We start from the raw sequence: 26,385 nt of genomic DNA on the forward strand, positions 1-26,385 counted from the left end.
TTACGTAACGGATTATTTCTTTTTGCTCTATCAATGACATTCCATAACTATTGTATTATAATGCAAACTCTGTGTCTCATTTAATGACCCACTAATAGCCTTCTATTTCTTCGACACGACCCATTAATTTGTTTCAGCAAGGTTCGCTGCAATTTTTTGGCGTTGCATGAGCGGCCAATATGTGTGGCCTAACTGTGCGAGCGCACGGAGCAGCTGTCACAATATTAAACAAATTCGTCTAAAAGCATTAATACTATGCACCAGTTCTTTATTATATTCTTATTATTGAAAATATCATAGTCAGAGTACGTGCGTAATCAGATCAATGATTTTTTCAATGAACCATCTGATATTAATTGTAATTTAAATGCAAACCGTTAAATTTATCGAAAGTGAATGTAATAGTTGGTAAATTGTAAATTCGTATAAATTAAGTGTGATAAAGATGGCTGCTCCATAGCACATACACTGTACGCACAAACCACACGAGAGTTTAACCGCTGTTCTCAAACAAAGAGCAATTTCGAGAAAGCTGGCTTACACTAATCATGATAAAATGAAATAAAAATGTGTTCTTTTTATTTTGCCACGTTTACAGATGCCTAAAATATGTAATACTTAATTAACAGGTGTAATAGCAGACGCAGAGAAAGAGAAGGGGAAGTTAGCGAAGGAAGGGTGGTCGGTGGTTTGTGATGATGATACGCGGGACAGTAAAGTGGCAAGAGGTGCTATAGTTGAAAGTTTTGTTAGAGATCAGTTAGGTGAAAGGGAACTAAAGGATAAGGGCATTAGATCGGAAAAACCGATTATCGAACAAATACATGGCGCGCCGGTTATCGAACCGACGATAGTGAAACAACATTATATTCGTAATGGGAAACGCGATTCTAATGTAACGGTTGTCACGTCCAAAACTATAGTTTCGGGAAGCGACGATAAAACAGGACATCAACCTGTAATAACTCAAACCATAACAATGAAGCAAGTTGGTCCAACTTCGCCTAAAGATACAGTGACAATTTCTAGTGGTAACCAGGATGTTGTTAGTAAGAAGGAAATGTTGTCTAAGGAAGGTAAGGAACTCGACGAAAAGTCAACACCAAGCGTAAGTCTTGGGAAGGAAAGCACAAAACAAGTACCAGCGAAAATTAAAGAGGTTCAACAAGACGAACAAAAGCAATTGTCACCCAGGGAAACGGGAACTAAAACTAACATTCCAAAAGATACGAAACCTGTGACTGATAAACAAATATCTGCGTACGAAGACGTTTACAGTGCACAGATTCCCCCTGTAAAACACGACGATAAACAGGAAGACGAATCGAAGAAATCGAAGGATAAAAGTGGTGGCATACTTTCGGGAATCTTTAAGGGATCCAAGCTTAAGAAAACGAAACAAACCGGTTCGAAAGATGCCTCCTTCGATAGCGGCGACGAAGAAGCAAAATCAGTACCTACGGTTGTACAGCATAAAATTGAAACAGATTTTAAACCAGCTGAAAAAAGTACAGAGCCTGACATAAAATTGGCGACTATGCAGTTCTTAGACGACTCGAGGCGAACTGCATCGGTTACAAAACCGGTACCAGAAGTCACAGCAACCGTAACCCAAGTAGAAACGAAACACGATACGAAACCAACGACTAAAAATGCGCCTGATCGTCCTACAATTGTTTCTAGCGATTCAATCGATCAGGACAAAGACAAGGGCTCCGGTTTCTTTAGTATGTTCAAGAGTCCGAAGTCGAAAGAAAAGAAACTGAAGAAGTCCAAAGAAGCATCCTTCGACAGCGGCGACGAAGAGCTTCGAAATGCTACGGAAAAATTCCTAGACGATACGCGGAAAGCTGCCGAAAGCACAGCTGTTTATCCAATTCCTACGATCGATGATAGGCAGACAGTGATTAAAACTGACTTGCATACCTTCATTTCACCGGTTTACTACGATGAAGATATTCCAAAGGACAAAATAAATGGGCATTCGTACGACATTTCTGAAGTGCAAAAAAAAGCAGAAATAGACAGAAGTACTCCGCATAGAGATATGAATGGAAAATCAGATGGCAAAAAAGCCAAGGATACTTTGCAAAAAGAACAAAGTCCGGACAAACGCATCGACACAAAATCAGATTCTTTAGAAAAGCCAATTGAAGATCAGAAAGATCAAAATGAGGAAACAAAAGATAAAAGCGGCGGTTTCTTTAGTATGTTTAAAAGTCCAAAGCTCAGAAGTAAAAAGAGGAGCGCTTCGAGAGAAAAAAGTTCTTCCAAAGAAGCATCCTTTGATAGCGGAGACGAAGAAACACGGCAAATAACAGCAACATTCTTAGAAGATACAAAGAAGACCGCAGACACTATGCATCAAGCGGATGATGGAACAAAACCTATCAGTGTTCCTATTATAGAAACCACAGATAAAGATAAGGGAAGCGGAATTCTGAGCAAATTTAGAAGTCCAAAACTATCCCGAGACTCCAGAAGTAGATCACGGGAAAAGACACCCGCGCAAGAAGATTCTAGTCAAAGCATAGATAAATCATTACGTGAAACTACTGCGAAATTCCTACAAGATACTCAAAATATTGCAAACGCTACAATAGATGTTACAGACAAAGCGGACGAACCTATACAAAAAGTACACGACGTTACAAAGGAAGGAATTTCGACTATTTCAGACAGCGCGGAAGCAGGAAGAGACAAGGCTTCGAAGGAAGCTAAAAAGGCTAAAGAAAAAAGTTCAGGATTCCTATCAGGTTTATTCAAGGGTGCTAAGCATGCGGCAGACGAAGTGTCGGAAGACGTAATGGAGTTCCTTGACGAAACCAAGAAAGAGGCAGCAGATGAACAAGCCCGAGCACAGAAAGCAGCGGAAGAAAAAATGAAAGACATGGAAACAGCAAAGGACAAAGCAGTGACCAGCATACAAGACACGAAGGATAAGGTCACATCAGCTGTTAAGAGTACCAAGGACAAAGTAAGCGAGAAGGTATCGGATGGAGTGCAAAAAGTATCCGATGCTGGCAAAGCCACTGGCGAAAAACTAAAGGAAGGTGTCGGAATTGTTGAGAGCAAAGCTCAAGAAGCTGCACAGCACGTAGCTGAAGGAGCTGAGGCAGCAAAAGACAAAGCTGCAACCACTGTCAAAGACACCAAAGACAAAGTTAGCGGAGCAGTGTCTGACGGTGTTCATAAAGTAACTGATGTTGGCAAGGGTGTCGCGGACACAGTGTCGGACGGTGCAAAGAAAGCTGGCACGAAAGTGCAAGAGGCTGCACATGGTGTGGTTGTCGGAGCAAAGGAGGTCAAGGATAAAGCATCGAAGGAAATCAAAGAAGATGCAGATGCTGTAAAACAAAAAGTCACCTCAGGCATCGATACTGTGGCTGATGGAGCACATGCAGCAAAAGATAAGGCTGCTAAAGAAGCCAAGAAAGCTAAAGAGAAGGGCGGTGGATTCCTATCAGGCTTATTTAAAGGCGTGAAACATGCAGCTGACGAAGTTTCTGAGGACATAACAGAATTCTTTGATGAAACTAAGAAAGAAGCAGCTGAAGAAGAAGCTCGAGCTAAACAGGCGGCTGCAGAAAAGATGAAAGATATGGAAGCAGCAAAGGACAAAGCAGCCTCTAGTGTGAAGGATGCTAAAGATAAAGTTGTAACAACAGTACACGATGCCAAGGACAAAGTAAGTGAAACAGTGTCCCACGCTGGCAAAGTCACCGGCGAAAAGCTTTCTGATGGAGTCAAAACTATTGAGAGCAAAGCTCATGCAGCTGGACAATACATAGCTGAAGGTGCAGAGGCAGCAAAAGACAAGGCTGCAACCTCTGTCAAAGATACAAAGGACAAGGTTAGCGGAGCAGTGTCTGATGGTGTGCATAAGGCTGCTGATGTTGGTAAGGCTGTTACTGACACAGTGTCTGATGGGGCCAAGAAAGCTGGCACGAAAGTGCAAGAAGCTGCTCAGGGTGTAGCCCTTGGAGCAAAGGAGGTCAAGGATAAAGCATCGAAAGAAATCAGAGAAGACGCCGATGCTGTAAAGCAAAAGGTTTCTACAGGCATCGATACTGTGACTGATGGTGCACATGCAGCGAAGGATAAGGCAGCCAAAGAAGCTAAAAGAGCTAAGGAAAAGACCGGTGGATTCTTATCTGGTCTATTCAAGGGTGCGAAACATGCAGCTGACGACGTTTCTGAGGACGTAAAGGAGTTCCTTGACGAAACTAAGAGAGAGGCATCTGAGGAGAAAGCTCGTGCCCAGCAAGCAGCTGCAGATAAAATGAAAGATATGGAGGAAGCAAAAGACAAGGCTGTCTCTGGCGTTAAAGAGGCGAAAGATAAAGTTGTAACAACTGTACACGATGCCAAGGACAAAGTAAGTGAAACAGTGTCCCACGCTGGCAAAGTCACCGGCGAAAAGCTTTCTGATGGAGTCAAAACTATTGAGAGCAAAGCTCAAGCAGCTGGACAATACATAGCTGAAGGTGCAGAGGCAGCAAAAGACAAGGCTGCAACCTCTGTTAAAGATACAAAGGACAAGGTTAGCGGAGCAGTATCTGATGGTGTCCATAAGGCTGCTGATGTAGGTAAGGCTGTCACTGACACAGTGTCTGATGGCGCCAAGAAAGCTGGCACGAAAGTGCAAGAAGCCGCCCAAGGTGTGGCCCTTGGAGCAAAGGAAGTCAAGGATAAAGCATCGAAAGAAATCAGAGAAGACGCCGATGCTGTAAAGCAAAAGGTTTCCTCAGGCATTGACACAGTTGCTGATGGTGCACACGCAGCGAAGGATAAAGCCTCTAAGGAAGCTAAGAAGGCTAAGGAAAAAACAAGTGGATTCCTGTCTGGATTATTCAAGGGTGCAAAACATGCAGCTGATGAAGTTTCTGAGGACGTAAAAGAGTTCCTTGACGAAACCAAAAAAGAGGCAGCAGACGAAGAAGCTCGAGCCCGGCAAGCTGCTGCAGAGAAAATGAAAGATATGGAGTCAGCAAAGGATAAGGCAGTATCTGAGGCGGAAGATGCTAAAGATAAAGTTGCAACAACTCTACACGATGCCAAGGACAAAATAAGCGAGAAGGTATCCGATGCTGGAAAAGTAGTCGGCGAAAAGATATCAGAAGGTGTCGGAATTGTTGAGAGCAAGGCGCAAGCAGCTGCACAACACGTAGCTGAAGGTGCTGAGGCAGCAAAACACAGAGCAGCAACCACTGTCAAAGACACCAAAGACAAGGTTAGCGGAGCAGTATCTGATGGTGTCCATAAGGCTGCTGATGTAGGTAAGGCTGTTACTGACACAGTGTCTGATGGGGCCAAGAAAGCTGGCACGAAAGTGCAAGAAGCCGCCCAGGGTGTGGCCCTTGGAGCAAAGGAAGTCAAGGATAAAGCATCGAAAGAAATTAAAGAAGACGCCGATGCTGTAAAGCAAAAGGTTTCCTCAGGCATTGACGCAGTTGCTGATGGTGCACACGTAGCGAAGGATAAAGCCTCTAAAGAAGCTAAGAAGGCTAAGGACAAAACAAGTGGTTTCCTGTCTGGACTATTCAAGGGTGCAAAACATGCAGCTGATGAAGTTTCTGAGGAGGTAAAGGAGTTCCTTGACGAAACCAAAAGGGAGGCATCTGAGGAAAAGGCTCGAGTTCACGACGCAGCTGCAGAAAAAATGAAAGATATGGAGGCAGCAAAGGACAAAGCGATCTCAGGTGTTAAAGATGTTAAAGATAAAGTTGCAACAACTGTACATGATGCAAAAGATCAAGTAAGCGAAAAAGTGTCCCATGCAGGCAAAGTCACTGGTGAGAAGCTTTTAGAAGGTGTGGAAATTGTTGAGGGTAAGACTCAAGCAGTTGCACAACACATGGTTGATGGTGCGGAGGCAGCAAAGGACAAAATTGTAACAGGTTTAATAGATGTTAAAGACAAAACTGCAACCTCTGTCAAAGACACCAAAGACAAGGTTAGCGGCGCAGTATCAGATGGCGTGCAAAAGGCCGCTGATGCTGGTAAGGCTGTCACGGACACAGTGTCTGACGGTGCAAAAAAAGCTGGCACAAAAGTGCAAGAGGCTGTTCATGGTGTCGCCCTTGGAGCAAAAGAGGTGAAGGATAAAGCATCGAAGGAGATCAAAGATGATACTGATGCTGTCAAGCAAAAGGTTTCCTCAGGAATCGATACAGTTGCTGACAGTGCACATGCAGCAAAGGACAAAGCTGCTAAAGAAGCTAAAAAGGCTAAGGAAAAGAGTGGTGGATTCCTGTCCGGCTTGTTTAAAGGAGTGAAACATGCAGCTGACGAAGTTTCTGAGGACATAACAGAATTCTTTGATGAGACTAAGAAAGAAGCAGCCGAAGAAGAAGCTCGAGCTAAACAAGCTGCGGCAGAAAAGATGAAAGATATGGAAGCAGCGAAGGACAAAGCAGCGTCTGGTGTTAAAGATGCTAAAGATAAAGTTGCAGCAGCTGTACATGACACGAAGGACAAACTAAGTGACAAGGTAACTGCTGGAATAGAGAAAGTGTCTGATACTAGTAAACATGCTGGTGAGAAGCTTACCGAAGGAGTAAAAACTGTTGAAAGTAAAGCTCAAGCCGCTGGACAATACATAGCTGAAGGTGCAGAGGCTGCAAAGGACAAAGCTGCAACCTCTGTCAAAGACACCAAAGACAAGGTTAGCGAAGCTGTGTCTGATGGTGTACATAAGGCTGCTGAGGTTGGTAAGTCTGTTACGGACACGGTGACAGATGGTGCAACAAAAGCTGGAACCAAAGTACATGAATTTGCCGAGGGTGTTGTTATCGGTGCAAAGGACGTTAAAGATAAGGCGTCTAAAGAACTTAAGGAAGATGCTGAAGCAGTAAAGCGTAAGGTTTCATCAGGAATCGATACTGTTACTGACAGTGCACACGCAGCGAAGGATAAAGCCGGCAAAGAAGCTAAGAAAGTAAAAGAAAAGGGCAGCGGTTTCTTATCTGGCCTGTTTAAGGGTGCGAAACATACTGCGGACGACGTTACCGAGGATGTTGTGGACTTCCTTGACGCAACCAGGAGAGAGGCGTCCGAGGAGAAAGCTCGTGCCGAGCAAGCAGCTGCAGAAAAATTGAAAGACGCGGAAGCAGTCAAGGACAAGGCAATGGCTGACGCAAAAGATGCTAAAGATAAAGTTGTAACAGTTGTACATGACACGAAGGACAAAATAAGCGAAAAAGTATCAGATGGAATGCAGAAGGCATCCGATGCTGGTAAAGTTGCTGGCGAAACGCTTGCTGATGGAGTCAAAACTGCTGAGAGCAAAGCACAAGCAGCTGGCCAATACATAGCTGAAGGTGCGGAAGCAGCGAAAGACAAAGTTGTAACCTCTGTCAAAGACACCAAAGACAAGGTTAGTGTTGCAGTATCTGACGGTGTTCATAAAGTAACTGATGTTGGCAAGGGTGTCGCGGACACAGTGACTGATGGTGCTAAAAAAGCTGGCACGAAAGTGCAAGAAGCTGCACATGGTGTTGCTCTTGGAGCAAAGGACGTTAAGGATAAAGCATCGAAAGAGATTAAAGAAGATGCAGATGCTGTGAAACAAAAGTTATCTTCAGGTGTTGACACTGTAGCTGATAGTGCTCACGCAGCAAAGGATAAAGCTGCTAAAGAAGCAAAGAAAGCTAAAGAGAAGGGCGGTGGATTCCTGTCAGGATTATTTAAAGGTGTAAAACATGCAGCTGACGAGGTTTCTGAAGAAATAACTGAATTCTTTGATGAAACCAAGAAAGAAGCAGCAGAAGAAGAAGCTCGTGCTAAACAAGCTGCAGCTGAGAAAATGAAAGATGTGGAAGCAACAAAGGACAAAGCAGTCTCTGATGTTAAAGATGCTAAGGATAAAGTTGCATCAGCTGTACAAGATACGAAGGACAAATTGGGCGGAAAAATATCTGATGGAATGCAAAAGGTGTCCGATGCTAGTAAAGTCACCGGCGAAAAGCTTGCCGATGGTGTTAAAGCTGCTGAGAGCAAAGCTCAAGCAGCTGGACAGTACATAGCTGAAGGTGCAGAGGCTGCAAAGGACAAGGCTGTAACCTCTGTTAAAGACACCAAAGACAAGGTGAGTGGATCAGTATCTGATGGCGTGCATAAAGCTGCTGACGTTGGTAAGGCTGTCGCGGACACAATGACTGATGGGGCCAAGAAAGCTGGCACAAAAATGCAAGAAGCTGCGCAGGGTGTTGTTGATGGAGCAAAGGACATCAAGGATAAAGCGTCGAAGGAGCTCAAAGAAGACGCTGATGCTGTCAAGCAAAAGGTTTCCTCTGGCATTGATGCTGTAGCTGACGGTGCTCACACAGCGAAGGAAAAAGCCGCTAAAGAAACTAAAAAGGCTAAGGAAAAGACCAGTGGATTCTTGTCTGGACTATTCAAGGGTGCGAAACATGCAGCTGAGGATGTTTCTGAGGACGTAAAGGACTTCCTTGACGAAACCAAGAGGGAGGCATCCGAGGAGAAGGCTCGTGTCCAGGAAGCAGCTGCAGAAAAAGCGAAAGAAATGGAGGAAGCAAAAGACAAGGCCGTCTCTGGCGTAAAAGATGCTAAAGATAAAGTTGCAGCAACTCTGCATGATGCGAAGGACAAAGTAAGTGACAAGGTATCCGCTGGAATAGAGAAAGTGTCTGATGCTGGTAAACACACCGGTGAAAAGCTGTCTGAAGGTGTCAGAACTGCTGAAACTAAAGCACAAGCAACTGTAGAACACGTAGCTGATAGTGTCGAAACAGCGAAGGACATGGCTGTCGCGGGCGTAAAGGAAGCTAAGGACAAGGCTCTTACTTCTACGAAAGATACGAAAGACAAGATCTCCGGCGCAGTGAATGATGGTGTCGAGAAGACCGTAGATACTGGAAAGGCTATTGTAGAGACAGTATCAGATGGTGCGAAAAGAGCAGGTATGAAAGTGGAAGAAGCAGCACACGATGTGGCCCTTGGAGCAAAGGAGGTCAAGGATAAAGTGTCAAAGGTGGTCCAAGAAGACGCTGATGTTGTAAAGCAGAAGGTTTCCTCAAGTGTCGATACTGTGGCTGATGGTGCACATGCAGCAAAGGATAAAGCTGCAAAAGAAGCGAAGAAAGCTAAAGAGAAGAGCGGTGGGTTCCTATCTGGCTTATTTAAAGGTGTGAAACATGCAGCTGAGGAAGTTTCTGAGGACATAACAGAATTCTTTGATGAAACCAAGAAAGAAGCTGCAGAAGAAGAAGCTCGTGCAAAGCAAGCAGCTGCAGAAAAAATGAAAGATATGGAAGCAGCAAAAGACAAAGCAGTGTCCGGTGTTAAAGACACTAAAGATAAAGTTGCAGCAGCTGTACATGATACGAAGGACAAAATAAGCGAGAAGATATCCGATGGAATGCAGAAGGTATCTGATGCTGGTAAAGTCACCGGTGAAAAGCTTGCTGATAGTGTCAAAGCCGCAGAGAGCAAAGCTCAAACAGCAGCTCAACAGGTAGCTGAAACTGCTGAAGCAGCAAAGGACAAAGCTGCAACCTCTGTCAAAGATACCAAAGACAAGGTTAGTGGTGCCGTGTCTGATGGTGTCCATAAGGCTGCAGATGTTGGTAAAGCTGTCACTGACACAGTGTCGGACGGTGCAAAGAAAGCTGGCACAAAAGTGCAAGAGGCTGTTCATGGTGTCGCCCTTGGAGCAAAGGAGGTTAAGGATAAAGCGTCGAAGGAAATCAAAGAAGACGCTGATGCTGTAAAACAGAAGATTTCCTCAGGTATTGATACAGTTGCTGACAATGCACACGCGGCTAAGGATAAAGCTGCTAAAGAAGCCAAAAAGGCTAAGGAAAAGGGTAGTGGCTTCCTGTCTGGGCTGTTCAAAGGCGCGAAACACGCGGCTGAGGATGTTTCTGAGGACGTAAAGGACTTCCTGGACGAAACCAAGAGAGAGGCATCCGAAGAGAAAGCTCGTGCCCAGCAAGCAGCTGCAGACAAGATGAAAGATGTGGAGACAGCGAAAGACAAAGCAGTCGCCAGCGTGACTGATGCTAAAGATAAAGTTGCAGCAGCTGTACATGAGACGAAGGACAAAATAAGTGACAAGGTATCTGCTGGAATAGAGAAAGTTTCTGATGCTAGTAAACAGGCCGGTGAAAAGCTTACCGATGGAGTAAAAATTGTTCAGAGTAAGGCTCAAGAAACAGCTCAACACATAGCTGAAGGTGCAGAAACAGTGAAGGACAAAGCTGCAACCTCTGTCAAGGATACCACAGACAAGGTTAGCGAAGCTGTGTCTGATGGTGTACATAAGGCGGCAGAGGTTGGTAAAACTGTTACGGACACAGTTTCTGACGGTGCTAAGAAAGCTGGCACAAAAGTGCAGGAAGCTGCCCAGAGTGTTGCTCTTGGAGCAAAGGAGGTTAAGGATAAAGCGTCGAAGGAAATCAAAGAAGACGCAGATGCTGTAAAACAAAAAGTATCCTCAGGCATAGACACTGTGGCTGATGGAGCTCATGCAGCAAAGGATAAAGCTGCAAAAGAAGCTAAGAAAGCTAAAGAGAAGGGAGGTGGATTCCTGTCTGGCTTATTTAAAGGCGTGAAACATGCAGCTGACGAAGTTTCTGAGGACATAACAGAATTTTTTGATGAAACCAAGAAAGAAGCAGCAGAAGAAGAAGCCCGAGCTAGACAAGCTGCAGCTGAGAAAATGAAAGATGTGGAGGCAACAAAGGACAAAGCAGTCTCCGATGTTAAAGATGCTAAAGATAAAGTTGCATCAGCTGTACAAGATACGAAGGACAAATTGAGCGAGAAAATATCAGATGGAATGCAAAAGGTGTCCGATGCTAGTAAAGTCACCGGCGAAAAGCTTGCCGATGGTGTTAAAGCTGCTGAGAGCAAAGCTCAAGCAGCTGGACAGTACATAGCTGGAGGTGCAGAGGCTGCAAAGGACAAGGCTGTAACCTCTGTTAAAGACACCAAAGACAAGGTGAGTGGATCAGTATCTGATGGCGTGCATAAAGCTGCTGACGTTGGTAAGGCTGTCGCGGACACAATGACTGATGAGGCCAAGAAAGCTGGCACAAAAATGCAAGAAGCTGCGCAGGGTGTTGTTGATGGAGCAAAGGACATCAAGGATAAAGCGTCGAAGGAGCTCAAAGAAGACGCTGATGCTGTCAAGCAAAAGGTTTCCTCTGGCATTGATGCTGTAGCTGACGGTGCTCACACAGCGAAGGAAAAAGCCGCTAAAGAAACTAAAAAGGCTAAGGAAAAGACCAGTGGATTCTTGTCTGGACTATTCAAAGGTGCGAAACATGCAGCTGACGAAGTTTCTGAAGACGTAAAGGAATTCCTTGATGAAACTAAGAGAGAGGCATCCGAAGAGAAGGCTCGTGTCCAGGAAGCAGCTGCAGAAAAAATGAAAGATATGGAAACAGCAAAGGATAAGGCAGTGTCTGACGCGACAGATGTGAAAGATAAGGTCTTAACAAGTGTTCAGGATGCCAAGGACAAAGTAAGCGAGAAAGTATTAGATGGAATGCAAAAGGTGTCCGATGCTGGTAAAGTCACCGGTGAAAAGCTCGCTGATGGAGTCAAAACTATTGAGAGCAAAGCACAAGCAGCTGGCCAATACATAACAGAAGGTGCAGAAACAGCAAAAGACAAGGCAGCAACCACTGCCAAAGATGCAAAGGACATGGTGAGCGGAGCAGTAACTGATGGTGTGCATAAAGCTGCTGATGTTGGTAAGTCTGTTACGGACACAGTGTCTGATGGTATGAAAAAAGCAGGCACGAAAGTACAAGAAGCTTCGCAGGGTGTTGTCGACGGAGTAAAGGACGTAAAAGATAAAGCATCAAAGGAGATCAAAGAAGACACTGATACTGTCAAGCAAAAGGTTTCCTCAGGCATGGATGCTGTGACTGAAGGTGCTCACACAGCAAAGGACAAAGCCACTAAAGAAGCTAAAAAGGCTAAGGAAAAGACCAGTGGATTCTTGTCTGGAATATTCAAAGGTGCGAAACATGCAGCTGACGAAGTTTCTGAAGACGTAAAGGAATTCCTTGATGAAACTAAGAGAGAGGCATCCGAAGAGAAGGCTCGTGTCAGGGAAGCAGCTGCAGAAAAAATGAAAGATATGGAAACAGCAAAGGATAAGGCAGTGTCTGACGCGAAAGATGTGAAAGATAAGGTCTTAACAACTGTACAGGATGCCAAGGACAAAGTAAGCGAGAAAGTATCAGATGGAATCCAAAAGGTGTCCGATGCTGGTAAAATCACCGGTGAGAAGCTTGCTGAAGGAATCAAAACTGTTGAGAGCAAAGCTCAAGCAGCTGGACAGTACATAGCTGAAGGTGCAGAGACTGCAAAGGACAAAGCTGCAACCTCTGTCAAAGACACCAAAGACAAGGTTAGTGGTGCAGTATCTGATGGTGTCCATAAGGCTGCAGATGTTGGTAAAGCTGTTACTGACACAGTGTCTGATGGGGCCAAGAAAGCTGGCACGAAAGTGCAGGAAGCTGCCCAGAGTGTTGCTCTTGGAGCAAAGGAGGTTAAGGATAAAGCGTCGAAGGAAATCAAAGAAGATGCAGATGCTGTAAAACAAAAAGTATCCTCAGGGATAGACACTGTGGCTGATGGAGCTCATATTGCAAAGGATAAATCTGCAAAAGAAGCAAAAAAGGCTAAGGAAAAGAGCAGTGGTTTTCTGTCTGGTTTGTTTAAAGGTGTAAAACATGCAGCTGACGAAGTATCTGAAGAAATAACAGAATTCTTTGATGAAACCAAGAAAGAAGCAGCAGAAGAAGAAGCTCGAGCCAGACAAGCTGCAGCCGAGAAAATGAAAGATGTGGAGGCAACAAAGGACAAAGCTATGGCTGACGCAAAAGATGCTAAAGATAAAGTTGTAACAGCTGTACATGACACGAAGGACAAAATAAGCGAAAAAGTATCAGATGGAATGCAGAAGGTATCCGATGCTGGTAAAGTTGCTGGCGAAAAGCTTGCTGATGGAGTCAAAACTGCTGATAGCAAAGCACGAGCAACTGGACAATACATAGTTGAAGGTGCTGAGGCTGTAAAGGACAAAGCTACAGCCTCTGTTAAAGACACCAAAGACAAGGTTAGTGGTGCCGTATCTGATGGTGTCGAGAAGACCGTGGATACTGGAAAGGCTATTGCAGATACAGTATCAGATGGTGCGAAAAGAGCTGGCACCAAACTAGAAGAAGCTGCACATGGTGTAATTGTCGGGACAAAGGACGTCAAGGATAAAGCGTCGAAGGAAATCAAAGAAGACGCTGATGCTGTAAGGCAAAAGGTTTCCTCAGGCATTGACACAGTTGCTGACAGTGCGCATGCAGCGAAAGATAAAGCTGCTAAAGAAGCAAAGAAAGCTAAAGAAAAAGGCGGTGGATTCCTGTCAGGATTATTTAAAGGTGTAAAACATGCAGCTGACGAAGTTTCTGAAGAAATAACTGAATTCTTTGATGAAACCAAGAAAGAAGCAGCAGAAGAAGAAGCTCGAGCTAGACAAGCTGCAGCTGAGAAAATGAAAGATGTGGAGGCAACAAAGGACAAAGCAGTCTCCGATGTTAAAGATGCTAAAGATAAAGTTGTAACAGCTGTACACGATGCAAAGGACAAAGTAAGCGAAAAAGTGTCTCATGCTGGAAAGGTCACAGGCGAAAAAGTGTCAGAAGGTGTCGGATTTATTGAAAGCAAGGTTCAAGCAGGTGCACAACACATGGCTGAAGGTGCAGAGACAGTGAAAGATAAAGCTGCAATCTCTGTCAAAGACACCAAGGACAAGGTTAGTGGAGTAGTATCTGATGGTGTCTATAAGGCTGCTGATGTTGGTAAGGCTATTACTGACACAGTGTCTGATGGGGCCAAGAAAGCTGGCACGAAAGTGCAAGAAGCTGCACAAAGCGTTGCCCTTGGGGCAAAGGAAGTCAAAGATAAAGCGTCGAAAGAAATCAAAGAAGACGCTGAAGCTGTAAAACAAAAGGTATCCTCAGGCATTGATACTGTTGCTGATGGAGCTCATGCAGCAAAGGATAAAGCCGCTAAAGAAGCTAAGGCTGCTAAGGAGAAGAGCAGCGGTTTCCTGTCTGGATTATTGAAAGGTGTGAAGCATGCAGCTGATGAAGTTTCCGACGATGTAAAAGATTTCCTTGATGAAACTAAGAAAGAGGCCGCAGAGGAAGAAGCTCGTGCTCAGAAAGCTGCGGCGGAAAAAATGAAGGATATGAGTGCTGCAAAAGATAGTGTTGTTACAGCTGGGAAGGATTCCAAGGACGCAATCAGCGAAAAGGCGTCCATTGCTATGCAGAAAGCTTCCGATGGTGGAAAAATCGTTGGCGAAAAGCTGGCGGACGGGTCCAAAGCCGCTGAAGCACAAGTATTATCAATTGCTCAAGAACTAGCTGACGGAGGGGCGGACGTGAAAGACAAGACTCTTACGGGTTTGAAAGATGCTAAAGAAAAAGTTGCCACCTCTACAAGGGAAACCACAGTCAGGTTTGGCGACTTTGTATCTGATGGGGTCCAGAAGGCGGCGGATACTGGAAAATCTATCGGTAGCACAGTGTCAGAGGGGGTGAAGAAAGCTGGCACGAAAGTGCACGATGCTGCTCATGGTGTTGTTGTTGGAGCACAGCAAGCAAAGGACAAAGCGTCCCAGGAAATTAAGGAAGATGCGGATGCAATAAAATATAAGATTTCGTCGGGTGTCGATGTAGTTACTGATACTGCACAATCCGCGAAGGACAAAGCTGCTAAAGAAGCTAAAAAGGCAAAAGAGAAAAGTAGTGGGTTCCTCTCTGGTTTATTTAAAAGTTCAAAACATGATCATGACGAAGTTCCTGAAAGCGTGAAGGATGTTCTCGATGAACCAAAAAGGAAAGTGTCTGTTACGAAAGGCGTTCCCAGGAATATAATGGGTAGTAGTGGTTCATCGACAGAGAAGCTGTACGAAGTAGTTCTTCCTGACACTAGAATCGATGATACCTCTCACACGAGGCCGAAGTTCACGGGACGGGGACCGTACTCGGATGGTAGCGACGTGAAAAACGACGTAGTTGAGTTTTTAAGAGAATTGAAGCACGATGCCACGTTCGATAAACCATATTTCCAAGACAATCGTAATTTACATGATTCAGAGATGCTTGGCCGCAAGTCTGTGGAACGTACAGACGCGTCTGCGGGCGTTCCATATTCAGGAAGCGGAAGGGATATTATTGTTAAATCTAAAACTGTTGTTGGCCAAACGGTCCACACGGTAGATCCAGCTTCTAGTTTAGAGTCTGAAGCACTCGTTCGATTAAAAGATGGCGATCATGCTGCCGGAATAAAATCTGTGAAACTATCTCGCATTCCACAAAAAGTTAGTTTCTCCGACGACTCGAGATTTAGCCCTAGTAGTTCGTTCGATAATTCAGTTGAAATAATAAAAGTATCTAGCGAAGTAGAGCACCTCGAACCTCACACACGACAAACCGTCACCACAGTCGTAACAAAGTCTGTGCGGACGGCAGCGACCCCACCACCCAGTCCCGCCGAGTACACTGACAGTAGAATTGAAGGTATCTTGCAATAATTGCGTTATACATATTACATACCAGCTGTGTGTAACATGATTAATTAAGTTGATGCTTTTCTGTAACTTAAGTTTTGGTAGTCGTACCAAAATGGCCGAACGGTCATTGCACTGTGTCATTTGTAATAAATTCTAACACTCTGATCTCAGTCACTCTTAGTGTACTAATGTCTATTATATGATCTTTTACGAGAAAAAAATATTCAACGTACTATAAAGTGGAAAATAATTTATTCGTTGTAAAGGAATTGAGACGATTAAAACCATACTCCATTGTTTTTTGTAGTAAATTAGTGTCTGATTTATGGATCCGTTTTAATCAAACCCCCTTTGTGTTGCAATTTTCTCTCCAGATTGATTCGTTTTGTTATAACTTTACATTTACGTATTAACGCTCACTTTATAGTATGATTATTCAAATATACGATAACGAAAAAAGAAGATACATGATCAACCGTAGCAAAGCATAGGACAACCCGTTTACATGACTTTTGTTTATTTGCTGTTCTTATTTTCAGTTTGTGCGTTTTAACTTTTTTAACATTTCTTTAATGCATGTTTTCAGGTTTTTTATGCTATTTATTTTAACAGTAATCTCCGAATATAATCTTTCGTTGTCCATTGGTAATAAAAAAATTATCCGTTGAAAGCAACCACCTTATTTGTCATTATCCATTTATTTTATTATAGCATAACATAGACATCATATATTATTATTATACGGTAATATATATCATTGAATTAACAGGAAACCACAACTAGCGAAGCATGAACCGAGGTATGCCATGCAGGGAAACATCATTCATCTAATCTTTGTCAGTTCATTGCTTTCAATGTTCACATTGTTATTTCCGTTTACTCATGCGACGCTAAATTATTTTTTCAGACGTTACCGAGGAGGCTGCAAGACGAGCACAGAATCTAGCCGATCGACCATACTCGATGTCAAAATCAGGTAATGTATGGTCAAGAAAGATATAGAACTCACGAACACAGATCACAGGCCCAAGATCAATACGTTAGCTGATTCTATTTTGGTGCCCTCATTTATATTTAGCTTTATCTTCCATAGTTAGCACCTGCCGACGCTTTTACACTGACTAATATTGTGCGCACGTTTCTTACTAAATAGATACCTCTTTGTGGCGTAGAGTAAACAACAGACCAATATACGTGATCTCTGTACAATAATTCAAATACTCGCGACGCCTTAAATTTATCTTCTACGTAGTTCTATCGAATAAATTAAAAAATTTAGTTTAAACATCGTAGCTTAGTGAACTGTAATTTTACTTAGCTCGTAGGCAACATGTATTTTAATCACTGATTCTTCGCTGTAAAGAAGTAATCGCTTCTAACAATCTCGCCACGGTTCACGCTTTCGATTGAATTCTCTGTAAAAATACATTTTATTTTTGTTTAAATAACGATACGTTTAAATAACACACAGTTGTTTTACAGGGTACGTTTTAGTAAGATTCAGGCGCCACGATTAGACACCATTTTAATGAGTGTTTTTATAAACAAACTAATCCTGTTGCAGTATTGATACTAACTAAATACTAAATGTAGAAGTGTGCTGCACACACACACACAAGCATATTATGCGATAATATGCATGCGTGTGTGAGCACACGAGTTTTTTAGTGTGTATGCGCGTACACACGAGATACGTATGTGAAACAAACACGCTGAATCTTTTAGTCCAACTGTCGCAGCTGGGCTAGAAACGAAATTCTTAGTGTGTATCAATGTGCTTTATGTCCTTGTTCCTGTTCTTGTCCATGTCCTTTTGGATGGGTCAGGGCATGATTCGGCTGAGATTGATGGGACTGTAGAGAGGCATGCTACTTCTACTCCAACAAAGCAACCTGTTCCCGCCCCGCGACACTCTACCAGGTCGTCCATGAAAACAGACTTCCATCTAGATCTCAGAGATACCTCGTACACGGCGTACAGTCCGAAACATAAGACCGCAGAGCCATCAAAGCCGTTTAAAGAAGAACACTCACCGGAAAAGAGCAGCCCAAAAAGTAAAATACCAGTGAAGATAAAAAAGTCTATAGAGAACGAGAAAACGATGAACAGAATGATGACGAATATGGAGTCCGACGCGCACGCGAAAAAATTCGAAGCAAATCGACCGGAAGTAACGATAAATTCCATCGTTGCGCAGTCATTAAGTCCCGCGAAACGCGTAGACAAAAGCAACGAAGAGCCGGAGAAATCGTCTTGCGAGAAGGAAAGACGAGAAACGGAAGATCCCGAGAAGGAAATCGATTCGCAAAAATTTGAAGTGTCGAAAGAAACGCGAAAAACGACCACGACGACGACGACGACGACAACCGCGTCCTCCATTTTGAATACCGTGAACCCTGACGAGGTAGTCGAAGGAATCGTAGAGAGAATAGAAACTGTAACGATAACTAAAGGGGATAACGAAGCGGATCCAGCGAAATCCGATGAAACTTTTACGAAGGAAATAAACATTCTAGATAATTTACCGATCGGCTACGACGACACGACTTGCACAACGATATCAAAGACTGAGAGAAACGTCGTCACGGACGAGGTGATATCGAAAGAAACGATAGTAAAAACTGTGACGACTGTACGATGCGTCACGACCGAATCTGTCGATGGCGAACAGACCGAACGAATCGTTAAAACGATGACGACTAGCGACGACTACGGAGATACGCCGTCCGTTGAGCAGGTGTCTAGCAAAATAATAAAATGCACCACCGAGCTATCGGAACCATGGGCCCACGGGAGTATAACAGAACGTTCGTACTTTAACGACGAGAAAGCTGACCAATGGGACAATCAGTTCTCCCAAGATACGTCGCCTGGTTCCGGTAACGGCGACATTTATGCAAAGAACGGTAGCTCACGGCACGAACTAAACAGTGACACTGATAGTGATGGTTCGCCGCGACCGAGAAGAAGATCACCAGGCAAGAGGCGAACGTTGGGCAGTTCCAGCGGGTCTGATGTAGCACTGCACGAAGGTGCGGAGCTGTCCCCGTTGGAGGACGACCAAGGTACCGCACTCACAGCTAACCTTCTAAGTAAGCAATGTACATATCCCGCTAACCAAGTTACCCGAGAGACGTAATCAAATCCAAGAACGTGAATTACGCGTTCTTTACGCTTTTATTGTGAATCGCTTTTTATGCATGCACCTGCACCCCTTTGGTAATTTCTGTTCTGTCTGGTCAGCGATAAACTTCGTACTCGCCTTGTAAAACGATATCGCTTCGACGATCTTCTCGATCGAAACGTTAACTACATCGTGAAACGTTAAATCGAAAACCGGTGTAATAATTTGTATAGAAGCGGAAAATGTTAGTATTGATTTTTAGATCTTTAATCGTTAATTGTACTGCGTTCGGTATTTATGAGTCTGTAAATACGAGAAATATTCCTTGATAAATATTAAAAATTGATTTGTAACGGATAAAAATAGTCGAAGAAACTGGTTTTCTTGGTAAAAAGCGGAAATGTTATATTCGTACTTCATGTAATACAGTATTCCGTTGTTAACTGATGGCGAATTGAATCTTACAAAGAGATAATGTATGTATAACTCTCCATGACGATTTATTCGCAATGTTAATTCATTTGAATAGCTTCTACGATTTTCAGTTCGTCTGAAATCAAGTTTTCGATGACCCTATCTTTCATCGTTCATATCAATAATGATCTAAGACAGCGATTTTTGTGAAAAAAAATTAAATACTTTGATTTTACTCTTTGCATTTGACAAAAATCGTATTAGTAAAGGATAATTATACAAAAGTATCCTCTAGAATTTCTTTCTATCTTCAATTAAAATTTCCTACAAAACACTCATCGGTGGATGAAATTAAATTAAATTAAATAAATAAGAATAGCGATGGAGACGAATACGGATCAGTTATCGAGTGGAAAATTTCGAGCAGTTGGCGAGGGAATACTGTATATATACTTGACACACAGCATTGCATGACTACGAGCTTGTATAACACTATAACTTGAGGTGTATTTGCATAAGGTGGAAGGATGTTGACCGTATAAAACGATAACTACTCGCGAGGAAAAACAAAGCTTGTGAAAGGCAGTCGTAAATCTGCGTACCTGTGTGGTTTCTGATTCTTCGTGGATTTATCGTGGGCGAAAACTATATCATAGGGTTTTGGTGGTCGATTCAATGTGCTTCGTTCGGAAAGAAGATTTCCCCTTTTTTGCCTCCCGTTGGTCTTGGTTGAACGGATAAAGTTGTGATCAGGGGCTTCTGGGACTTGCATACTTTCCATTGATGTTCATTCATAGTCAGACATTTTATATGGTGAATCAAAATTGATGAAATTGTACGTATTTAAAAAGAAATATCATACTTTGTAATGCTTCAAACAAATTATAATTTTGCTTGTTAAATTTTTTTGTTTCTTAACCAATGGAAAAAGCAATATACTTCGAACAAATTTTATTCTAATTACAATTTAAGTACAGCAGTTATTAAAAATTAAGAAATCGATACCGAATACATTTTCTAATCTACTCTTCGAATTTATGTTACTAGAAGAGCATGATATTTCTTTTCAAATGAATCAAATCCAGAATTGTTTATTTCGTGTTTCATGGTTATTCATGTGTATATTTATCACATGCCAAAATCACAAAGTAATAAGGTTGCGAACATTAAAGAGACGATAATGATACATATAAATTACATCACTATGTGTATATTATGCATACAAGATTTGTCAGGTAATCGCAAATATCGTTCCATTTCTGAAAAATTCCCAATTATTTCTACAAATAGCAAAATTTTATATAATTTCATTATCCGGATAACGCAGTTTACTATATTGTACATCATACGTATCAAATATTTGTACGATCAAAACTGTTCTACTCCTTGTCCCAAGCAAAGCTTCACATTGGGGTCAACTAAATCCAGACACTGACAATTAATCTCAAAGAGTACTGAATTTCGTCAATAACAACAGGAGTAACGCACGCAAAGCTCTCCAGCTTTCGGGCTATTAATGTTTTAAATTACGAATACCCTTTTGTTTATCATGTGTATCAGACTATCAAAATCAGCCGCATCGCTGCAAATCAATCTATCGAACATTGGCTCGTTAATTCCTGCTATTTTCTTCATATACTTCGCCCGCTGTTATCTCATACTAATCACGGCGTGGGATGCGCAGAATTCAGTAAAATCAATTTATCAGAAACGAACGAACCCGATAGAGAAGCTCATAGGCGTAATCTTTAAGTGACAGAAACAGACAGTTCGGTACAGTCAGTTTGTTCGAGCACGGGGCGAAGTACGGTAGAAGGGACACCTAGGACGAAGACTTCCGATAGAACAGGCTGCGCATGTTGGATGAGCGTAGCCGCCGCTACGTTGGTGGTCCTACTAGCAATTTTTCTTACCTTGGAGCCACAAACATTCCAACGTGCCATCTACACCCTCTCTAACAATAACCCAAGGCAAGCTGGGTACGATTTACCCTTCATTTTATTTATTTCTATTAAAAGGAATTTTTGATCAACCATGTAAACCACCGGTGCGAACGTTTAAAATATCCCATGCCCAAAATTTTGTTTATTTTACAAGGCAACTTATTTCTGACAATTGAATAATCACTATTTGCCCAGACGGGTACTTCTATCATCGAATCACAGAGCACTAGATGCTGATAGAATGTTCATAAAATGTTTGACTAAACGTTAAGTGTTTGCACTGTTCGAATCACGTTTAATTTAAACATTCGGACGTTGAAGCTGCCAAATGGCGGCCTTTCAAAATTGCACATGGGAGAAAATGTTCAGTAGCAGTCTTCTTCAAAACTTGTTTCAAACTCGTTCGTAAACTCTTACTGTAAACTGTACAATCGTCTACCATATGCATATAAAGAAGGAAATTATATTGAACATTTTTTCTAATGTCCAACCTTACAAAAGTACTCTTACAGCTTTTTTTAATCGATTTTACAGATATTTCACGCGATACGATAAGAATTAATATTTGTGTTAACACTAAACCTACCGACACTTCGTCTATAGTTCCATAGTTTCATGTAGTTCCAGAGAAAACAATTATTTACGAAAAAATGCTGAAATAATAATTACGTAGACATCCTGTATACAAATTTAGATTCATTTTAAATTAAATGAACAATTTACAATCCAGTACTATTACACATCAATCGTGTAAACAATAGGAATTGCTGAAACTTCTTTAGGCGCATACAGTCAAAGTAAACTTCAAAATAAATATAGAAGACAGACAAAATAATAACAGTTGATATATTCATTGGATAGAGGATGAAATGCCCTTTAAAACGAGCGTTCGAACAAGTCGGTAGCTTTATTAGTTCCTGAGATATGACAATTTTTGTTTCGAGTCAAGCGTCAAAGTAAATGTCAAAATAAACATAGAAGATAGCTGAAATTATAATAATTGTTATGTTCATAGGATAGAGGATGAAAAGCCCTTTAAAATGAGCGTTCGAACGAGTCGATAGCTCAATTAGTTCCGGAGATATAGCGATTTTAGTTTCAAGTCGATGCGGTGGCTAGTTACGGAGATACGAGGGTCCGAAGTTTGTTTACATTTTTGTTGCGCTCGCGCGAGTTCATTGTCTAGCGCGCGTAGTAAATTCTTGGAAATACTACGCCGGAACTAGGTCACGAGAGTCACGTACGCGGGGTAGGTCAGCACCACGCACGTGCGACAAAGAGGTTCGGCGCGACGCGTCAAACGGAGACAGAGATAGTCGAATTAAGAAAAATACCACTTTACATAAACGACGATATCTCGGAAACGGAAAGTCGGATCGACAAAAACCAAAAACCATTTTAAAGAGGAAGCTTTGCCGCTTCCAACAGTGGCTCAATTTTGAATAAAGCACTAGTAGTTTCGAAACTGCACGCGTCTAAAGTTTTTGTATTTTTATTACGCGTTGTTTGACTTTTCTAAGCCAGTGAAAACTGAAGATTCTTTCTTTTCATCTATGCTATATGTATATTTCCTATTTACATCGGAAGCTAACCAAAATTTAAGACCAAATTTTGTCCGGTTTAAAAAATTTTTAAAACATTTAAACCGGTCGTGGTAGGTTTAGTGTTAATAATAAAATTACTAGAATTGTTGGTCGATTTAAGTTTTTTATTATGATATATTGTTTTCGATATTTCCATAAATATTGAACCTTTTTATTTTCATCTTATTAATGACACTCGCGCATATACTTAATTTTATATTTCTTACTTTATTTCTGTTAACACTTGTAATTTATGTAAGCATCTAACATCTATTTATAGTTCATTCTTTTGCGAATAGTTTCCTTTTTCCATCAACTTAACTTTTAAATATTACGTTTTAGATACTCGAAAAACGGAAGCGAGAACATTACATTATAATAAGATTATTGAACCGACTAACGATTCAAGAGTTATTTTACATGCTTGCAGAATGTTTGGCAAACGTTTTAGGAATACCGTGTTACACAATACAATATACATTCTTAATAGGTACTTTGCTTCGTTCTTGATAAAACAAATTGAAAATTCACGGAATAATTAAAACCCGTTATACTATTATTTACCGAAGTAGTTCGGTAATATTATTCTGAAAAGATTATTTTCAGCGATAAACATACTTGCAAAGTATGCACTGTCCCAGAAAAGTGTTTTTAAAAACTAAATACAAATTGATCCGGACTCTACGAAGAAAAATTTTAGTCCGACAAGGACATTAAAATTGCCAACTGATTTCACAAAACGTTGGTATGATTTTCATTGCGTGAAACATGTATGTACAGAACGAAATTTGTTTAAATTGCGTAGATATTGTCTTCGTTGTGGCATTCGACGTGAACCTCGAGTCGTGTGACGCGATTTACGAGGCAGGTAAACTTGGAAGTGATACGTATGCAAGCTTTCTTTTTCTGACACGTTTGATCGATCCCGCCGTGATACCGAATGCCTGCGATGCATGATTTAATTATAATCGACACCTCGCATGACCTTTATTGCATTTTAGATCAGTCTGAAGTCGTTGTCTCCTGCAGCGTTTTACACGCCAATAATTTGTCTTTCCCATGATACCATTTTCTACGCTTGGTGCACGTACCCAAGAAAACCGAAAAAAAAGAGCTCGTTTTTTCACTTTGTTTTCATGCGTCTTATAGTTCACTATTTACCCTTTCTAGCTCTTCTGACAATAAGCAACTCAAGATAAAGCTAAAGTGTAGAGGGACCAACAAATCGTGTTTTTAGTCACGTTAGGATTGTTAGGCGAATCGTCATGTAAGTAGCCTTTATCTATGTACACGTACGTGTCGACACGAAACCCATACACCATACAAAATGGCTGGACAGATTGATATCCAATGAACCTACAACCGCTTGAAAAGGTACTCCGGTAAAAGACGACCGCAGCTTTTGTCAATGCAGAACGCATTTTAGGGTAGATTCTCATCTTAGCGAAACTGGAAGCGCTCCGACATTTGTGTTTTAAGCTGCAATACTCTAACTTGCCGAAGACATAATCGTGCAGCAAGTTTTCCCTGCATCCGAGGTAATCCTGGCTTTTTCTTCTGATCGATTATCTTCGATAATTGTTTCAACGTGTTCATTGTAACTACAAATCCTTTCCGGGCGTGTAACGTTAAAGATTCGATAAAATTCATTAATTATCAAAATACAAAACGTAGCCAATAAAAGTGTGCCTTTGACAGAAATATATTTAATAATACACTTAAAAATGAATATCTACAGCACTTTACTTAATAACAGTAATAAAACTCAGGTACATACCTTAAATATTTCCTTCGTTTCGCTTCGTGGTGGTTGACAAATTAGAAACCTCGCGTTTCTTTAACGTAAAAATAGCCTCGAAAGGACTAGTTATACGAGAACCTTAATAAATATTTCAAGATCTGTATTTTAAACGGCCTTAAGTGGTTATTATTCGTTAACAAGCACCTCTGTTCGGAAGAAAAGTACTGGAGACACACGAAACCCGTAGAAATGCACAGAGATACCTCTTTCCTCCCTCGAGAGAAGCTAATACTATTTAAACTGTAGTAATACTTTCAATAATACTTGACCGTTCGTCTAACAACACTAACTGATGTAGTTAGTACGCGCCCCTTTAAACTTGTTGCCACTATACACAGGGTGTTTCAAAGAGCTACGGTCAAAACCAGAGAGAGTTTCCCTCGGTCGAAAATTGTAAGTACGAAACCGTTTCTACGACGATTAAGCACAAACTGTCGAGATGTGGCTGTAAATTTCGTATTTTCTTTCCGTTTTAGTACAAATGTCTTTTATCGACTGGAGGCGAGTACAGTAACTCTTCGATAAAAGTCCAATTTCTTTCGAATTTAAAAATACTTGGACCGATTTTCATCGAGAAAGCCTTGCCATCCTATTGGTAATACTTTCACAAAGATCCAGTGATACATATATAAATTACAAAGTATCGAATCGACGATCATAAGGTGATCCAAAACTTTTATCGAGGTGAAACTCCAGACTTTTAACGAGGAGTTACTGTGACATCATTTATTTCAAAATTTGTTAAAGACAACGCATATTAAGTAGCATTTGGCCCCTTGTTTCGTGACGATTCAGCCAATTCCTTTACGTAGATGAAGTCGGAATTCGATAGATCCGATTTAGAAATTCTTCTAGATTAGGTATTGTTACGAACGTTTCTTACTTGTTTTTCACCGATGAAATCCCCTTTCTGTTTTCACCGTAGTGAATACTCTTCTGTTGTATCTCGGATAGTCTGAGTACTTATATATCTCATGACTAACTGCTAAACGCTTTACTATTCAGTAGCTTTTATCAGCGCTTCACACGAGCTCGCTACGTGCAGCACAGTCCTACTTGCAAGAGAGGTTTCGTTCGACTTTGCTTTGTTAATGAAACTCTATAAATTTTCGAAGCAATTGGAAACGGAAAAACGCGTGCTTCAATTTCATTTGCAAGGCTTATTGCATTATAATAAATAATAATTATATTATTTAGACACGCAAGTCGATAAGTTTTTCCTCTATTCGATTCCTTTAAAAATTTAAAGATTTTCATTGACACGACCGTCCAAAGGATCGAAACCTTTCTTGCGAGAAATATTCTAAACATGCCACCAGTAACTGTACTATACTTGACTACAAATTATCGAATATGGACTCTCAAGCGCTGCTATTAGTGCATAGTATTTCAGTAACACGTGATAAAAGTAAAATGTCGACAAAAAGGAAGATAAAACTTAATTGTTCGAATAAACGTATATCGCATGCGTTGAATACAGAATCGAAGCATTAAGAATCGAATATTATATGCTTCGATGTAATTTAAACGATATACTATTCGCTTCCTGTGGCACACGTTATGAGACCAAATTGTTAAAGATAATAAATGTAGGAACGCGCAAAATTTTTGTAACGACTCGTCGAAAGTAACACGTGAAGTGTAAGAGAAGCGGTTGCATAGTTGGCTGATTGAGTGAAAATGCGTATTATATATTATGTATCGTCAATTGTATAGCAATGTTGTTACTTTTTTTATATGTGTCTAGTATTACCCCTTGTTTTGGGCATGATGTAAAATTGAGAGATATACAATTGGTACTTGTATCTATGTGAACCGCTAAAATAGTAAGAAACGCATCCCGTGCGCAGGAGCATGCATTTTGATAAGTTTTCGTTTTGTTACACAGAATCTGACTTCTTGCAACATAGCGAGCCATCCTTCATGGAAACAACGACGGAAGTGGACCCTGAAACGCAGGAAAG

The 26,385-nt window shown here is 41.5% G+C and overlaps 1 protein-coding gene across 33 annotated transcripts in view; it reads left to right on the top strand.

The window, feature by feature from the left end:
• LOC143345222 (uncharacterized) overlaps positions 1-26,385 on the top strand; it is a 95,266-nt gene that overhangs the window by 66,584 nt on the left and 2,297 nt on the right. For 12 of the 33 annotated variants that reach the window (XR_013080220.1, XR_013080222.1, XR_013080219.1 and 9 more), the window contains 5 exons: positions 630-15,563; positions 16,464-16,532; positions 17,383-18,621; positions 20,848-21,073; positions 26,310-26,385. Coding sequence is in view for 6 of the 33 variants with exons in the window: in XM_076772125.1 (XP_076628240.1) it covers positions 630-15,563; positions 16,464-16,532; positions 17,383-18,648; positions 26,310-26,385 (16,345 nt within the window). In the remaining 27 variants the exon portion in view is untranslated. Of the gene's footprint in view, positions 1-629; positions 15,564-16,463; positions 16,533-17,382; positions 18,649-20,847; positions 21,074-23,790; positions 23,888-23,959; positions 24,159-26,309 lie in introns of all 33 variants that reach the window. The other 21 variants (XM_076772126.1, XM_076772134.1, XM_076772129.1 and 18 more) reach the window with 19 other exon arrangements.

The sequence above is a fragment of the Colletes latitarsis genome, chromosome 9 (genome assembly GCF_051014445.1).
Source record: "Colletes latitarsis isolate SP2378_abdomen chromosome 9, iyColLati1, whole genome shotgun sequence".
NCBI classification, from domain to species: domain Eukaryota; kingdom Metazoa; phylum Arthropoda; class Insecta; order Hymenoptera; family Colletidae; genus Colletes; species Colletes latitarsis.